Raw genomic sequence first — 17,525 nt, 5'->3', positions numbered from 1 at the left:
AATAGTATGTGTTTGTCATCTTAAGAGTCTTTCTATCTGTATTTTGTTTTTCAAAGACTTTCTTACAATTAGTTTGTAGTAGTTCCTTTATTCCCTTCTCTGCCAGAGTATATTTAATTAAGTGTCCCTTTAAGGGAGAAGCTGTGTGGTCTGTAATAGATTTGAGTAAAATGTACTTTGACAATTCCAACTAAAGCAGCTCTTCATTCACAGATTTAAACTTAACTTCGTAGCTTGTGTGTTATTTAACTGCAGCGCAACATAGTGTGTGTATATATGGATGAATACAAACAGCTTTTAAGTAAGACAGAAGAGTACTTGTCATTTTTTAGAGAGTATTTATGTAAAAATAAAAACAACAAAAAAAAAACGACTACACGGGATGGGAGCGGGGATGGAAGAAAAACGCGGCATCACAGAAAGAAACATCACATAATCAGGCCCACGAGAGACAGTCTAAATGACTGAGGCGAGGCCACAGACACAATAGGAAACAGAGGACAGTAAATCATACGCACACATGCACACTCAAAGCATCCCCGCAGACATCCCTGTCCTCATCTTCCTCCTTCGTGACTCAGGAACTTCCAACCTGTAATTTGAGAAAAACTCTGCAGACGGAATGCAATAAATCTTGCGACAGCGGAGGGAGAAGAAAGGGGAAGAAGAGGAGAAAAACAGAAAGAAAAGTGTCGGCCGTGAGTCAGTTTCCTCCTCCGCTGCGTTCGTGAGTGTGTGTGTGTGTGTGTGTGTGTGTGTGTGTGTGTGTGTGTGTGTGAGGGCGGGTGTCGGTGTTAACTGATACAGGATCAAGCTGGGTGGTCCAGGGCCTACATATACACCATTTTTGTGTACAAATAAACTTAACCCCCCCCTCACACACACACACACCACTGTGGTCACCCCTCCCACTGCCTTTTCTCTCCATCTCTGGTCTTTGCAGCTGCACTTGTGTGCATGTGTAAACAGCCATGAACATTCAAACGTGTACGAGCCCGCGTACGAACCCCTCCCTCTACAACGGGGTAAACTGAGTAATTGAGTCCTGCCATTAGGAGACAGTAATGAGCTGGTAATAGCTGGTGTGGTGACATGATTACTGAGATCTAACAAGTAGTCCCGGTCCAAACGTCTCCCTCAACCTGAAGACGCCGCTGCTTTCTTAAATGCAAAAAAATGAACGCGACCACAGTGGTAGGTTTAAGCCGACTTGTTTTTATTTGGGTGTACAAAAAAAAAGCCTACGGGAAGAAAGAGTTGAAGTGTCGAGCAGCGTCCAGGCTTCTGGTTGGTCAGTCGGCCGGTGGTGAACCCTCCCGTGTTTCGCTGGTCTTCGATTAGTTAATGAGGGGATGTCTGTCCTCTCTTAGAAAATCTAGATCTCCATCAGCTGGTCCGTTCCAACAATGACCTCATTGGTCCGCTCAGCTGCAGGACAGAAAGACATTTGCAAAGAAAAGAGAACAGAAAAACATAAAGATTATATCACTTGCGGTCTTTGCAGGTCCAGCTGTGGTGATTTTCATATCTGAAAATCACACAGAGTTTCTCTAAGGGAAAAGGAAAAGAAAAGCCGCAAATACCTCGAGGTCGATGAAACCCTTCCATACCCCACAAAACAAATTCAAAAAAATTAGTCTGGCTTCGCATGACTAGTCCTGCTATGAGATTAGCTCACGTGTGAAGGAGATCCAAAACATGACAGAAGCTACAACTCTTGAGAACGCGGCCGGGCCTGAGAGCTCACGGGTGGCAGCATTTTGGACTTGGAAACTGTGATGACGGAAGAGTTGGAACAAAAAGCCCGTGTGGCAACTAGATGTAAAATAATCGGAAGCTAATTGAACAGACAACTCCCAGGAACACTTAGCTCGAGACAAATCAAACACTGCAGAGGGCATCTGCAGTGAAGCTTTCCTGATTCAGGATAAGGATAACACTAACCCTAACACTAACCCTAACCCTACTGTCATGGCATGCAAAATCTGAGTGGATATTGAAAATACAAGGTTTCTCCTAATGTTTCTCATTGTTATTTGGCAGATTCCTCCAACTCTTGGACGTTGAAGTCTCATCTACTGCATCATCAAGGAGAGTTTTGTAAATACTACGTTGCTTGCAACTTACGGCCTCTGCATCAGAGTCCTTGGCTCTGCCAAACGCTTCGAACAAAGTAAATAGTGTCATGGAAATAGAAACAGAAAAGTGAAGAGATGATTCCATTTAAATCGACGTGTGTTGCATTCAGTCCTTTACCCAATGAGATGCTGATCAAGATACTCAGTGTATTTAGCTGCTTACCAGGAGATTTAAATCTGGCATCTACGGCTAAAACCGGGCAACCTGCGATAATTTGCTTGATGAAGATGGAGTAGCCTACAGCAACGAAGAGTGTGGCAAAGCTGGTGGGGACTGCTGTAAGTGCGGGGCTATGAATACTGGATAAGTGCCAGTTTCAAAGATTTAAGATGAACAATTATAGTCTAAAAAACAGATTTGCACTGGTGAAGCTTTTCTCCCTCAGTCCATAAACTATAGTCACGTGTATGCACACGTCAACCGATACAAACAGAAATAAATGGAAAACAATGGCTACCTGGTGCCCACAGAAATTCAATACGCATTCAGCGTGGAGGAGTTGATGAGGTACAACGTGCCTATGCGCTGTGCGATCTCTTAATTTATTTGAGACTGGCCCCAGAAACTCGCGTGTGGTCAGTCTTAGGTCACCCTGACCGCAACCTGAACCTCCCAAAAAGAAATACGCGCAAGTCTGCTATTTTTCCACTATCTCTCTCTCAAGCCAACGCCAGTTTAGTTTAGTGGAGTGGAGTGAGGACAGCGGCGGCGGCTCCTCCTCGCATCCCCTCTCTCCCTCCATCTCCAAGTGCTGATCCAAAGCAAACGGTGGCAGAGAGTCATGTTCCATCCACACAGACAGGTTTTAGTGTGAAGGAATCTGTTGCTCAGAATGAGCCTAGCCTCTGCTTTGTGGTGGGGAGGACAAATGGAGCATGGGACGGCAGGAGAGAGGAGGGAGAGGCAGTGACTGGAGGGAAGGGGAGGAAAGGTTACTCGACTTGGGCCGGAGGATTTGTCAGAAGCTAATGTCGTCTGTAGACGTATTCAGAAGAGAGATGCGTTTGTGCAATAACATGAAATGTCTTGGTTTTTAACTTTGATTTTAGACTTGTATTTGTATTTTTTTTGTGGTTTTGCTGTGTTTACACTGTTTCATTGTATATGCACAGTGAGAAAAGTATGCTTTTAATAACTGAAGGACAACGTTTTTAATGAAGCACTCATTAGATTGTTTTGTAACTAGATAAGAAACGACTCCAGGAGACAGAGTCAGGTTATTTTTGTCTCTGTATTAGCCAAAGCGCCAGGAGGAGAGGCATGTGTCTTTTAAATATTGACACCTGACGGACCTGTACGCGTGAGCATGTGTGTGTCTCTGTGTGTGAGGCTGAACTGTCAGGGTGGTCCTTAGCCGCTAACAGCTTCAGCAGCGCAGAGGGTGTTTAATGTCTTTAGCAGCCTACGGTCAGCCAGCAGCTAGCCCGGTGAGGGGGAGACAATCTCGTGCTTTCTTTCAATATAGAGTAGAAACGGGAGAAGGTTCTTCATCAGTGCTAACCATCGCGCAGAATAATCCAATCTGACCTACGCAAACAGAGGCAATGTGGAAAAGTAAATTGCAGCGGATTATATGGACGACATATTTTACAAATGACTTAAGATCAGCTGAAGGAAAATGAAATGAATTGCTCTTTCAAGATTTTTATAGAAATTTATTGGTCTTTTATTTCTTCCTTTTTCTACTAAATTATGACGTCTATCACGTGTTTGTCGAATGGCTAAAAGTAAAAATAGACACGACCTTTGTGGTTTTGTACTCTTTTCAGTCTCAAAAGGGTCATTCCTCAAAGCCCTGTTTAGATGTTTAGTTTTTTTTTTTTTGTGTGTGTTTTTATGTATGAAAATAAGAGAGAAACTTGCAATAAGACAAACAAAGATATAGACAAAAAGAGGAGCTTTAGTGTTGCGGTGCTTAACGTGAGCTGTACAGAGTATGCAAAGTTTCCAGTGTCCAGTAACATAATATTAGCAACTGTCCAGTAGGAAATACAAGTAAAAAAAAAAAAAAAGCTGAAGTGAGGTCAGTTTTGCTGCAACAATCGCTCCCAGGATGCTCCAAAAAAAAAAAAAAAAAAAAAAAAAAAAAAGAGCTCAACTGTTTCCAACATTTTTGGACGAGTTTAGCTCAAATTCACACTGTTGTTACTTAAAGCACCCTGTTGTTCACTCAATTAGGCTGCTCAGCCTGGAAGCTGAGCTCGCTCTGTCTTTCTCTATATGTGTGCAAGTGTGTGTGAATATGTGTGTGTGTGTGTGTGTGTGGATGTGGCTGGAGGCCGCTGCTGTTGAATTCCGGGTGGTCCTGTTCTGGCCCTGCTCTCTAACCTCTCCATCAATGTGACACACACATACACATAGCCACACACACACACACAGCACACAGCTAGCTTCGGGGACAAGAGGATTAAGGAAATAAAAAAAAAAAGAAAAATAAAAAACTCGGACAAATCAGACTTCAGGATGAAGAAACTTTCCTCGCCGGCTCCGACGCTTGCCACTTATAAACGGATACCACACACATAAGTTAACACCTTATCTGAGTCTGCCAGAGTAAAGGGGCTGGGGGGTTGGAGGGGGTGTGTGTGGATGATATTACAGCAACACTAATCCTGGCTACTACACGCTGTAATAGATAGCATTTATCTGTAAATTTGATGTATTGGATGGTGACACAATGTAATTTTGTTCTCTCTGTATTTATACTTCCTGCTACTTAATACACGCCGTAGTGTAAACTTTTACGCCAACACGAACCAACGGCCCTTTAAGTGCTTGTAAGGATGAAATTCCGACGCAGGTTTAGAGCAAGGCCGGGCCACATTATAAAGAGAAAAGGCGCAAGAGCGAAGAGTGTGTTCATGCTCCTTGGTCTCACCCTCCGGTTCGATCCGTTGTCCGTTTCCCACCAGACAGTATTTGAGGTCCGCTCCCCGGCCAATCACGGCATTGCTGCAGATCACACTCCCCTGGATGTTACACCTGGAAACCACACACACAAATCACACTAATTACATTTCTTTTACACGTCTGTGTGTGCTGGACACCCCGGAGAGAGGCGGCCATCCGCGCGCCGCGGAGAGCCACCGAGCACGTATTGAGCAACTAAGGCTTTTTCATCTCAGATGTTTGGTTTCTTTGGGCGATTATTTACACACGCGCACATACGCCAGTGCACACAGCAAAGAACATTCATGTAAGTACTGGGAGCTGCCCAGTACAGGCAGAGCCTTCCACGGTTGGCTGCTGAGCTGCTTCACTGGCACCGTTTGTGCAGCGAGAGCCACGCCGGAGGTTACACCGACGTTCGGAAGAATTTCCCCACCGAGGCTCCTCACACCTGCTCCGAAAATCTCTGAAAAATCCGCTGACGTTAATGACGCGACATTAGCATATATATTAACTAACAGCAGCATCCCACGCCGCGCCGTTTGTGTGTGTTGAGACTTTGTAGGGCCCCGTGCTGCAGTGCACCCACCTGGGCTGGCAGTGCCAAACCGCCGATGCCTGCTCGCAACCAGCCAAACCATCACCATAAAACTCTTGGAGAGAGACACAGACAGTCTTGTGTGTCCTGCGTCGACTGACCGTGAAGGGCGTGTATGTGTGAGCGCGTGTGGGATACAGAATGCGTGTGTGTGTTTCAGTAGCTCGGGGAGCCCAGCGGAGAACACATGTTGGTCTTGCCCGGGCAGTGACGCACACACACTTGGCCCTGTGCACCTCACACACAAGACTGGTTTGTATTGGCCCATTCTCTTCAGGTGGTTAGGCCTGGAGGGAGACAGAGAAAGAGTGTGTGTGTGTGTGTGTGCGTGTGTGTGTGTGTGTGTTTAAGCAGCTACCTAGGAGGTGGTGGTGGTGGTAGTTGGTGATGGGAGATTACAAGATTCAGAGTTTTGTAACATAAGAGAGCGAGGGAGAGAAAGAGACCACCAAAGAAGCTTCGGAGCTGAAACACCACTAATTACTAACACCAGGGCTCCTCCTTGCCATGACCCCCCCATCCTCCTTCACCATCACACACACATACACACACACACACACACACACACACGTCAACCCCCACCTCCTGTGCCACCCCCCCAATAAAGTTGACCCCTACTATCCCCCTTCCCAAACATGCAGCGCTTTGTCAACAAGCTCTGGTCAGCTCCAAACAAAGAAACCAGAAATGCGAGGGGTTTCTGCGACATGGCTGGGGTCTGCTAATCCCCTCATACTGGCTCTTTCTTTCCTTCTTTCTCCTTCCTTCTTATGTCCTCAAAGCAAGAAAAGAAAGAATTGCAATTTCTTTCTAGCGTGCTAGCTTGCTTTCCCCTCCGCTTCTTTCTTCCCCTCTCTAGTCTCCCTCATTCTTTCATGCCTTTGTGCGTGCACCTACATGGGCACGATGAGGGTCCCCACGCTGGCTGGCTGAGGTCCCTGAAAGGCTTAAGAGGAGACGGCGAGAGACAGAAAGAGAAGGAGATGGTGTCGAGGCCTCGGCGGAAAGAAAAGAGAGGGAGGAGTAAGAAATTGAGATAAAAGAAAGGGAGCCTGTGAATGAGTGCATTAAAGTCCGGACTTGAGGCCAAGATGAGTCTCTTTCCACCGAGATTTTCTGGCTAAGAAACTGAACAGATCAATCTACATGCTAATTCTACAGTAGCTTCTGTCGCTCCCTGCACAAGCCTTCTCTGCAGCAACAAAGCAGTCGGCTCTTTCCACTTTAACACCTGGCTACAGTTGAGAGGAATCTTTAATGCGTAGTGACGTTGCGTCGCTTCTCAGACTGGGCTCATTCATCCTTCCCATGACAAATCGTAACGTTAAAACCATAATTACGACATTTACAGCGTTCTCCTTTGACATTTTGTGGTTCCTCAACAAAGCTGGAGATGTTCCCGTTTCACTTAAGATGAAATGAAGTGGTTTATACTACATCAGTACAATTTGAAACAACATGTTCAAATTATAACAGCAGAATAATATGAGCCATTTGTATTTGACTCATTGCAACACCATGCTGTAACCTTACTTCAAACTAAAGTTGGTGAAAATGCCTATTAGAAAAAACACCATTCACACCATTTCATAAATTCTACATGCAGTGGGAAACTGACTAGTAAATTAGGGGCTAAATGAAATATATGCATGTTATGTGTTTCACTTCACCAGCTCCGTGTTTGTTTGGAACTGGTCTCTGGCTGGCTGCACACCAATAGATGCATTGTTAACTCAGCGATCCCTATCTGACCCCACAGAGCACGGAAAACAAAACCCGCTACACCTCCTATCAATGGACACACACATACACGAGCATCTGCCCGACGTGGACACACACATACCGACTGTTTGCACATAGGAGCAGCGAGAAAATTCAATGGAAACATACGCAGTGAATGAAGAACCCGGCATACCACGGCTTTCATATGTAAAACGCCAAATCGTGTCAACACATGACAAGAAAAAAAGTTTTGCAGCTTTAAATGTAGCTGAGGGTGAGATTAAAGTTAATTTTCCTGGCCACAGGAAGATGAGTGATTTTATTTTGAAATGTTTAAACATTGCTTCATCTCACACACACACACACACACACACACACACACACACATGCAGCCTGCATGTGCTAACTGAGCGCTACACTCAATCTTTCATTCATAAACATGCCTTCAAGGTAAAATTCTTGCTTCAGGTAATGTGTTCGCGAAAGCACTTCAAAGTACATGGCCTCGACAAGTGTGTGCAAGCGTGTGTGTGTGTGTGTACAGATGTGTGTGCTCTCACCCCTCCTCGATGGTAACGCCGTGCATGATGATGGAGTTGGCGACTTTGACCTTCTCTTTTACAGTGGTGGAGCTTCCGATGGTGGACCTTTTTATGGAGGTCTTGTCTGCTACCTGGCACAGAGCTCCGATGATACTGTCTGATCCCATCTGAGGGGAGAGCACAGATGGTGTTATTACAGAAAAAAAAAGACTGAAACGCACCATATACACAACAGACTCAGAGCTAAGTAAGATGGAAATGAAAAAAAACTAAAGAAAATTGATACACCGATCAAATATAACATTATGACTACTAACAGGTGAAATAAATAAAACAGATCATCATGTGACTATACAATGTTCTGCTGTGAAACTTTTGGACTTTTAGGAAGGTGGTCGTAATGTTATGTCTGATCAGTGCATATAAAAATAGGAATCTTGCTTGTGGGTTAAACTTACCTGACATCTCTCAGAAATGACAGCAGATGAGTGGACTGCTGGCTCCTCAAACAGCTTCGGAGCCTTGAAGCAAGAAGACAGAAGGAGGTGGGACAGACATTAAAAAGTGTTTACAGTTAATTAAATAACTGTTGCTCAATCTTAGGCCACGGGCTAACAAATAAGCACATAATGTGTTATTAAGTATCATGAGTTAGGGTGTTTTTGTTAAACTACTGTCAGCAGCAGATAGTGTTTTGTTGTTTGGGCTTTGTTCCTTTTTCACATATAGTTATATGTAAAGTATATGATTGAATTTATCTCATCTCATCTTCTACTACCGCTTATCCCCAGCTGTCATCAGGCGAGAGGCGGGGTACAACCTGGAAAGGTCGCCAGTCTATCGCCTGACTTGTACATGAACACGCACAACCTAAAATGCTTCTTTAAAACCCTCAGCAGGGCGGGCTGATGAGGACTCACCTGTCGGTTTGCCTCTATGTAAGCGGCCAGGGTGTTAACTCTGTAGCACAGGCCCTCGTCCATGATATGAACATAGCAGCGCAGCTTTCCCCCGTGGTAGGCCTCGCTCATGTCGCCGTGGTGGTCGTTCCAGCAGGAGCGGTCCTGGGCCAGCTGGAGTAGGGGCTCGTCACGGGATGAGATAAGAAGCTCTGTGCAGTGAAAAGATAAAGGAAGGTTGAAATGAGACAGAAAAGCTTCTTATGAGGTCTAATATGTCAAAGTCATACCTGGCTTTTTAACTATAGAGCTACAGTGTTCTAGTGCTGCCACTATAGAACATTGTGTTTCCTGTGATGTTGCTGTACTATGGTGAGATGGTGCAGTGCGGATAATAACCGTGGTTTGTGGAGCCGTCGTTCATCTTCTGCGACTGATCCTCTGCGTCGTCTTTTATTTTCTGACTGTTAACTGTTTTGGAAAACTGCTTGCGCACCAAATAGGGTACCAGCTCACCACGGATTGATGAGATGGACCTAGAAGACAAGAAGAATAAAAAGCCGTGAACACGTGAATCCATTCATTTATCCGTTTAGACAAACCAGCTTCAGGTTCTCTCGTCTAAAACGACAGCACATAAACCTGAGTCACTCTTTCAGGTTTTCCACCTCTCTGTAAATCAGGAGGTGAGATCCTCATCTTCATTTCTTTTTCCACTTCCGTGCACTGTGCTGCACTCGGGGTTCCTCTCCACCCACCACCACCACCACCACCCCCACCGCCGCCACTTGCCCCTCTCTTACTTTCTTTTAAAGGGAGATTAGAATTTCCATCTGAATGACAGGAGAAAAACAACAGTTACCCTGTCTATTTCTCTCCTTGAGCAAGAGACAGAGAAAGGAAGAGAGAGGCAGAGAGGAGCTGTGAAAAGGAGGTCCGAGAAAAGAGCCGAAGAAAGACATGAGTCATCTAATGAGAGAGATGATATATGGAGGTGGCACAGGGTGCACTGGTGATGCAATGACGGGAGATTTATATCTGCATCTCTATGGAAATTTACTATATTAAATAGAGCTTTAAATAAAAACATTCAGAGGACGAGTACAGGGGATTTTTGTTTGTTGGATTGGCTCCGGACTTAATGCTTGGGGAAAAAAAATAGTTTGGTCAGGACTCACTTTTTCAAACAAGGACTCATCCCCGTCTCGTTTTGAGAAGCTTGGCACCTTGCTCAATGCATTTGAATCTATTCCCGATGTAACCACGGATGCTAGTCAGAGACCACGTTTTTTAACGTGCTGTCTCAGGTGTGCTCTCGAAGTGAGAAGAATTTGTTGATGTAAAAGCAATGATTATGATATGAAGAGTGAGGTGAGACGTCTATTGACCACATGTTGTTTAGCAGACAAGCACTGCCAGTTATAAACCATCGAATATATTCAGACACATAGCTGATCCTTGTAGTGTGAACAAAGACGTGACAGAATGTCACATGATGTATTGGATTTTTCCGATGTGCCTGGATGGACAACCATGCAACGGTCAGGATTCAGTAAATATTAATTTACTTAGAACGGACATGGACCTTCTAGGGGTCCTATGTGTTGAGGGGAGGGGTCACTGTGGATCATCCCACATGTACTTGATCAGTTCGGGATGTAGAGATTTTGGAGGCCAGGTCAACACCTTGTGCTGTTTTTCATGTTTTTGAGTTATTTCCGTTTTTGTGTGCATCCTGCTGGGGATGTCTGCCGCCGTCAAGGATTGTCATTGCTATGGGGTGGGGCTACATGGTCAGGTAAAGGTGGGTGGTGCATGTCTAAGTAACAACCCACTCTATGCACTGAGCCACTGTCGCCCCCAAATGCAAACATCTCGACTCTCTAGTTTTATGGTCAAAAGGTTCCTCATGTTACGTGCGAACGTATCGTCCACTTAAAATAGTGACCTTTCTGTAATGAATCATCATCAGCTCTAGATTAGATTAGATTAAATACTAACATTGCAAAGGTTCTTGGATCTTTCACACTGAAGCCAGCAATAGAGCCTGAGAGTAACTTCAGACGTCTCTTTGTCACACTCCTTCACTTCAGAGGCTAAAGGCCTAACAGCCTGTCTCAGTGGCACATAGTAAAACAAATTAACACCTCGCTAGAGTACCCTGCTAACAGAACCTTTCAAAGCCCCGCGCACCATGTACCCACGTTTAACACTTGCTACAGATTACACAGCGAACAAGACTTTATGACGATGCGACTGTGGGACGTGTGCGTGCTCTCCGTGTCCATATTTAAGTCTGTTAGTTAATTCCCCGCGCGCAGAGGGTCATTTCCAACCGTTTCTCAAATTCAGAAACGGGACTGCCAATTCCCTATTTACATATTAATGAGTTCACAGTCAGAAATGAGTGAAAGACTCACTTGTTTTCTGTGAGAAAGTCCACCACTGCTTTTTTCAAACAGTAGAGGTGAGCGTCCACTAGGCCAGTTTTGATGTGCATCCTGGGATGTCTGCAGGGAAGAGGAGGAGATACAATTAGTTAGACAAGTGAAGTCGAATCAAAATGATCCTTTCGCCTATAAATTTGTAAAAAACAAATTCGTCACACACAGAGGTAACGTATGGCATGCGGATAGAGCACAAATATTTTACAAGGAAATGCATTCCCACCGTGTATCAACAGCTTAACCCAGGATGCTACCTGGGGGACAACTCGCTTTGATTCTTTCCATCTCCTGCTGTTTTTATGCTTTATGTTTGCTTCTCATTTAGCAAATCCGCTTTTAATTTACCTCCCCTTTGCACACCGGACAGGGAATTTTTTTTTTTATGGAAAACCAGAAAGCGCCATAGGCTCACATACAAGCCAGAGCAGTGACATCTGTCTATTGTCCTCTGTCAGCTACCATACACGTCTTCCTGCAGAGCTGCCGCCACGAGACAACTCCCAGTGAGACAGGTTTATGTCGATGACCCGGTCTGGGGGGGTGGGGTGGGAGGGGGGTGGAGCACACGCATACAGACACCCACGCATTCATTCATTCACACGTATATTCCCGTGACAGCGGCCCGAGCTCGAAAATGACATTTACGAAGCGAGAGCCAAAGGAAACCATGTGATCCTTCAGGTTTCAATAAACAAATCCATCCTCACCCCTTTGTCCTCTCTCACTACCCATCCTCCTCTACCTCAATCGTTACGTAATAAAAACTGCAGGGTGCGTCCTTCCTAAAAGGAACATAACGGCAGCTTTTTAACCCACGTTTTAGGCCGCTTATCTACAAACCTCAATGCCCTACATTACTGCTCAGCCATTTTTCAAAGCCTTCAAAGTGATTTAGATTTGTAAAGTTGTAAAAGCAAATCGAAGCCTGTGTCTCATTATGACAAAACAATAACGCAACTTTGGCAAAATTAAAAGCAGACATGACGCTCTCTGTTCACAGGGGTGATCAGATCTGATTTATTATTCCACAGTAAAAGGAAAAGAAACTGATCATAAAGAGAACACTTCTCTCTGGAAGTGGTTGTTTCTGGGTGCGACCAGAGATTTCCTGCCAGTAAGGAAGTAATACTAATGCTGCTTTTGCATGCTATGGTTTGATTCAGCGCTGTGGTTTCTAATCAAATAACTGACAACTTGAAGGGGGGAAGAAAGGTCCCAGCTTCAGATCCTCTCAGTGGAAATTATCTGAAATTCCAATAAAAGAATGAAAAATATTTCTTGTTTTATAAGTCAACTCATCTTCATATTGATTGTCCTATTGTTGACACTGATGTCAACAGACTATCCATAGAAAACGTGCCATTTGTGATGATGGCACTGCAAAGACATATTGGGCATGTTTCATTTTATATCGCACTGGTGGGAAAAAGAATGATAATAAAAGAAGAAAAGAAAAGAAAATCTTACCAAGCCGGCAGGCTAGATCTTCTGCAGTGCAGATGTTACAAGTTACAGATGTTTTGTAATATTTTGGTTTAATCGTTAAAAAGACCCACTTATTATTGTTGCTGCCATTCTTGGCTTTGTTAACACAGACTAAAACACGGCCAACTAGTTTCACATTTATCAGATGAAACAAATTCTTCCTAGATATTGTGAATTCAAACAGACTCTGACAGAGTGTCAACAGTAGTTGCATATTATACAGTAGGAAAACGGGGGACATGAATGATTTTTGCCATTGTACATATGGCTCATATTCATATATGTTGATGTTTAAAAAAAAAAAAAACTGTGACTTTAATACATAAAGGTTTGTTTTTTTTTGCCATTCGTGAATAAATAAAACTATAAATAAAAATGATACTAAGCTTAAAAAAAAACAAATAATCCCTTCCTTTATCCCATTCTCTCCTTCTCCTCATTCATCTACCTCTACTTTGCCCTCCTTTAACTCATTTTTCACTGGCTTTGCATTATAACTAGATTGACTCAGGAGGATTACGTGGTCACACATATTTTAAAACCAGATGCTGAAAAGTGTAAATCAAACTGAGTGTGTGTGTGTGTTTGTCTGTGTTCAGGCATTTTATTCAAAAAGCATAAAAGCACATGTTCATGCACGTACAGATATGCTCCGTGGCAGTTTGTCAAATGTATTTATTCACACAACCGTTCCCAGGTGTATACCTCTGTGTGTGTGTGTGTGTGTGTGTGTGTATCATGAGCATGAAGTGAAATTTATGGGAACACCCAGCACGGGACATCGCTGTTTGGCACCTGCAGGGGGGCAGGAGACAGAGCTTGGGATAACTGGGCTGTGGTGAGCCGAGTCTGTGTGTGGCATGGATAATGTGTGAGTACAGTAGGTACAGTAGCAGTTATGTCTCACAGTCAACTGCTGCTTCTTATATTACAGCAGATGAGCCAGTTCTGACTCAGACTAGCACATAATGAACTCTGGACACCAAACAAAAAACTACATCAATTAGTTTTTAATTGGTCCATTAATCTATTGAGTTGTGAATTAACCCTTACAACTAAATAATTAACTATTTAAATGTTTGGACGATGTCAAAACTTTTCTTTTAAGGTATAAAACTCAACTATATTTTAGTTTAATATAAAACTAAACAGTTACTTACAAATGGGACCCTAAACAAAAATGCGTTTTCCCCAAAATATATGCGATTAATCATTTGGGACGGGTACCGTAATGGCACCGGAGCTGAGGCAAATGTCAGTAACCACACCGAAAAGCAACACACATTTCCGTGCTTCATTTCAGTGCTGCTCTATTTTTAATTACCGCTCTCGTAGCTCTCTTCTTTTCCCCTCCAATAACTTAACTGAAAATCTGTAAAGTGCAACTAACAACAAAAAAAAGAAAAGAAAAGAAACGCCGATGCTACACCTGACAATTCATGCGCGTGGATGAAAGTGAACTTTCAAAATGCCTGAGGAGAAACGGTCAAACGTTTGGCTGTATTGTAAAGATGCAGATTCGGCAAACGGCAACAGGTGCTTGAGGGCGATATTGTGAAAGGGAGGTAACACCTCACAATCTGATTAAACATCTGACGCATAGGATTTTTTTTTAAAAGCCGAGACATGTGCCGTCTTTGATAGCCTGCCAGACCCCAGGCCGGCGGAGTTACCGGCATCGTCAGAGAGGAGAGCAGCTCATACACTGCCGTTTATATTATGAGTTTGTTGTGAATTTTATTTTACACTCTTAGTTGTATTTATATTATTTAAATTAATGTTCTGTTCAACTTGCATGTCACAAAATGCCTTAAAAATAAACCGTTTAAGCACAGACACTGTTTCAAGTGTACCGGTTTGGGGCCGGTATCGGATTAAAACCTTAACCTTTCCCTAATTATGTATTTCATATACAGTCCGTTTTTAATTTTCTCTCGTTTTAGTATACCGGTTCACACTTGTTTTCAGCATCTAACTACAACCATCTCGCTTTCCCCGAACAAGGGTAAACATGTTGCCTTTCAAAACATGAGCATCATGTGATTTCTGGTTACTGCGAGCGCTGCACAGCTCTGTGTCGAGGGGAACAAGAATTTAGTGCCTCTGCAGGCAAGGATGACTCAACCCTTGGATTAATGACTGACTACTAAAGTACCACTAAAGTCCTCGGCGGGAGAGAGGAGTCACATCTCACTCGCTCTCAAACACAAGGCATAATGTCTTATTTAGTTACAACTAAAACCCCACAGCGGACGATGAGTCAGACGCAGCAGAATGACTGTTAATACCCTCATTAGGCAGGTTTTCACTACAGAGCCAGCGGGGCTGAAGGGCTTACAACTAATTTAGGGCATTGAACTGTTGCATCCAAAACTACATTTGTGTGATTCCCTTAATACTAACCTAATAGATGTGTACTTAATAGAGCTGCTTCACATAGTTGTGTCATAAGCCTGAAGTGTGCACGAACCTGCTGGTGTATTCAGGCTTCTCTCAATCAAAGCTCTGCACACTCACACTTGGTATGTGATCGTAGAGGAAGACACAACCGTGTGTTTATAGTTTGGCCTGTAAAACCGAGAGCAGCGCACATTCAGAATACAATAAGATACGCAAGAAATAGTTAAATGAGAGTTTCACATTTGAGAAGCTGCAGCCAGCGTGTGTTTGCATACTGTTGTTAAGTAAACTGCAATTAATCAATTATAAAAATACTTTTTAATTTTTTTTTTGTTAATTTTTTAAGCATCACAAATGCTGAACTCCGGTTGAGGAAATTAAATGAAAATGAGAACCAGGCTGCCACATATGCCGACAGCTTTATCCTACCAGTCTGCCAAGCCATTCACAAGTACTTACATAAGAGTGATCAAGTAAATAATTATCCATAAGTCAAATTAACCCATAAAAACAAGTCCATAAAAAGGAACTGGAATATAAGCAAAATCCTAAAGGATACGGATACTAAATTTTTAACTTTATGTCTCCTGTCTTTGTAGGCCTAAAGAGTTTATTGTTACCTTTCGTGCACGGTATGGAACACAGAGCGCAGCACTAGCTCACCTTAAGGAGTAAAAGTATTTGAAATTAGTTGTTGCATCCATGTATAGTGACCTTTCATTGTACTTAGCGAGGGAAGTTATTTGGTCTTTGGAAGTTACACTGATACACTTGTGTTGATTGGGTTTAAGCCCTGCTGTCTAGCGCCATCATTGCTAACAGATGCAACTAACTTTGGTCCAATATCTTAAAGGTCACTGCAGTAAATATATACTTCTCAAAAATCTGATCTAAGCTTCCTCAGCTGGCCTGCAATCCGTCATTGTTATGATTCCATCTTAAAAAAAACCAAGACAGTAAAGTATATGGAAAACCTCAGCGCTTTTGCTTGGATCTTTCCTGCCACATGAATAATTCACGTTTCAAATCCGCATATTAATACCAGGTCAACAATTTCTCCAGGCCTCCGTCCAGGAGATTCCGACAGGTGGGGCCGCGAACGCAGGAGGGGAAGCTCTGCTGGAGTCCTTTCACACCGTTTAAGCGATTTCCAGGTTAAATTATGGCACATGTGCAGAATGTTTTGAGCCAACACACCTCAACCATGTGGAAACCATAGAGGAGGGAAGAGGGAAAAAACCAACGGAGGAGTTGAGGTTGAACAAGGATGGAAGTATGGAAGAATAAAGGGTTGAGTGGAGGGTTGCACAGAACATGGAGGGGAGGTGGCGGAAATAATGAATGAAGAGAAAATATAGCAGAGAGAAAAAAAAACAGGAACAAGGGTTCATGTTAATATAAATGTGAGAAAATGTTTCACAAATGAGGCTCGGTATGCGAACAATGCATCGCTATTGGGAGTAAGATTTTTCCCTGGATGGACTGAACTGATGTTCAAAACAGTCCGATCCTGTTAAACTACCTACTGGTGGGTTATAGAAATCCATAACTCAGGGATTTCTCCTGTTACTACCTTAGGAAATAAAGGCCGTATGTTGAGAACGTTTTATATCTGTTTTGTGCGGTTGTGTGACACGCGAGCGTATAAATGATCGGAGGTGATTTAACAGTTGTACGTCTTAATATCCACGCTGTAAATGTTTAGCCGCGGGCTCAATGTGTTTCCATAACACAGTGACAACGTGCGACTGCTTTCTCTCCATCAGTGTCCGCCTCGAGGCTGTGTTATGTGTCACTGTGTGTGTTCATATAAGCATTTGTCTGTGTGTGGAAAAAAAGTGTGTGTGTGTATATATATATATACACATATATGTGTGTCTAACTGTGTGTGTGTGTGTGGCTTGAGACTTCCCTGTGCAGGCAAGCATGGGAGCAGCTGCTCCGGCCCCCCTCTTATTGGCCAGAATTTACAGTGGCTTTGGCTCCATGAAGTATTTACGAGCTCCCAAAACACCCGCTCTCACACATACATGCATTTTAGGACGAAAACCTACCTAGAATACTCTTCCTGTAACTAAAAAAAAAAAAAAAAAAATCCCACACACCCACAGAAGAATCTTCACTATAAAACACACAGAGAAACCTATATCTGTTACACCACAGACACAATACACAGGTATTTACCACTGGATAAACATGTGCTTGTGTTAGTATTATTAATAGTATTACAATAGCGACTAGCCCGATAGGAAGGAATAAAGGAGGAGTAAATATCAGCACCTAATAACTGCATAAACACTTGATACTATTATTTCTCACCACTGGTTAGAATAAACACATTCTTTCTGTGGCGGGTTGGCCCACATGGGATAAACATCATTTGCCGGGGCAATGTGGGTCAGTT

General features: G+C 43.3%; 1 protein-coding gene across 1 annotated transcript in view; it reads right to left on the bottom strand.

Annotated features, from left to right (window-relative positions):
• Positions 1-1,195: 1,195 nt before the first annotated feature.
• eif2b3 (eukaryotic translation initiation factor 2B, subunit 3 gamma) overlaps positions 1,196-17,525 on the bottom strand; it is a 29,114-nt gene continuing 12,784 nt past the window's right edge. The window contains exons 6-12 of the mRNA XM_047590647.1: positions 11,210-11,299; positions 9,189-9,325; positions 8,811-9,001; positions 8,349-8,411; positions 7,909-8,057; positions 5,018-5,121; positions 1,196-1,428 (exon numbers count right to left, since the gene is read on the bottom strand). Of these exons, the coding sequence (XP_047446603.1) occupies positions 1,376-1,428; positions 5,018-5,121; positions 7,909-8,057; positions 8,349-8,411; positions 8,811-9,001; positions 9,189-9,325; positions 11,210-11,299 (787 nt within the window). The 3' untranslated portion in view covers positions 1,196-1,375. The remainder of the gene's footprint in view (positions 1,429-5,017; positions 5,122-7,908; positions 8,058-8,348; positions 8,412-8,810; positions 9,002-9,188; positions 9,326-11,209; positions 11,300-17,525) is intronic.

Source organism: Mugil cephalus, chromosome 7, assembly GCF_022458985.1.
Source record: "Mugil cephalus isolate CIBA_MC_2020 chromosome 7, CIBA_Mcephalus_1.1, whole genome shotgun sequence".
Taxonomy (NCBI): Eukaryota; Metazoa; Chordata; class Actinopteri; order Mugiliformes; family Mugilidae; genus Mugil; species Mugil cephalus.
This window is presented reverse-complemented; position numbering and strand designations above follow the sequence as displayed.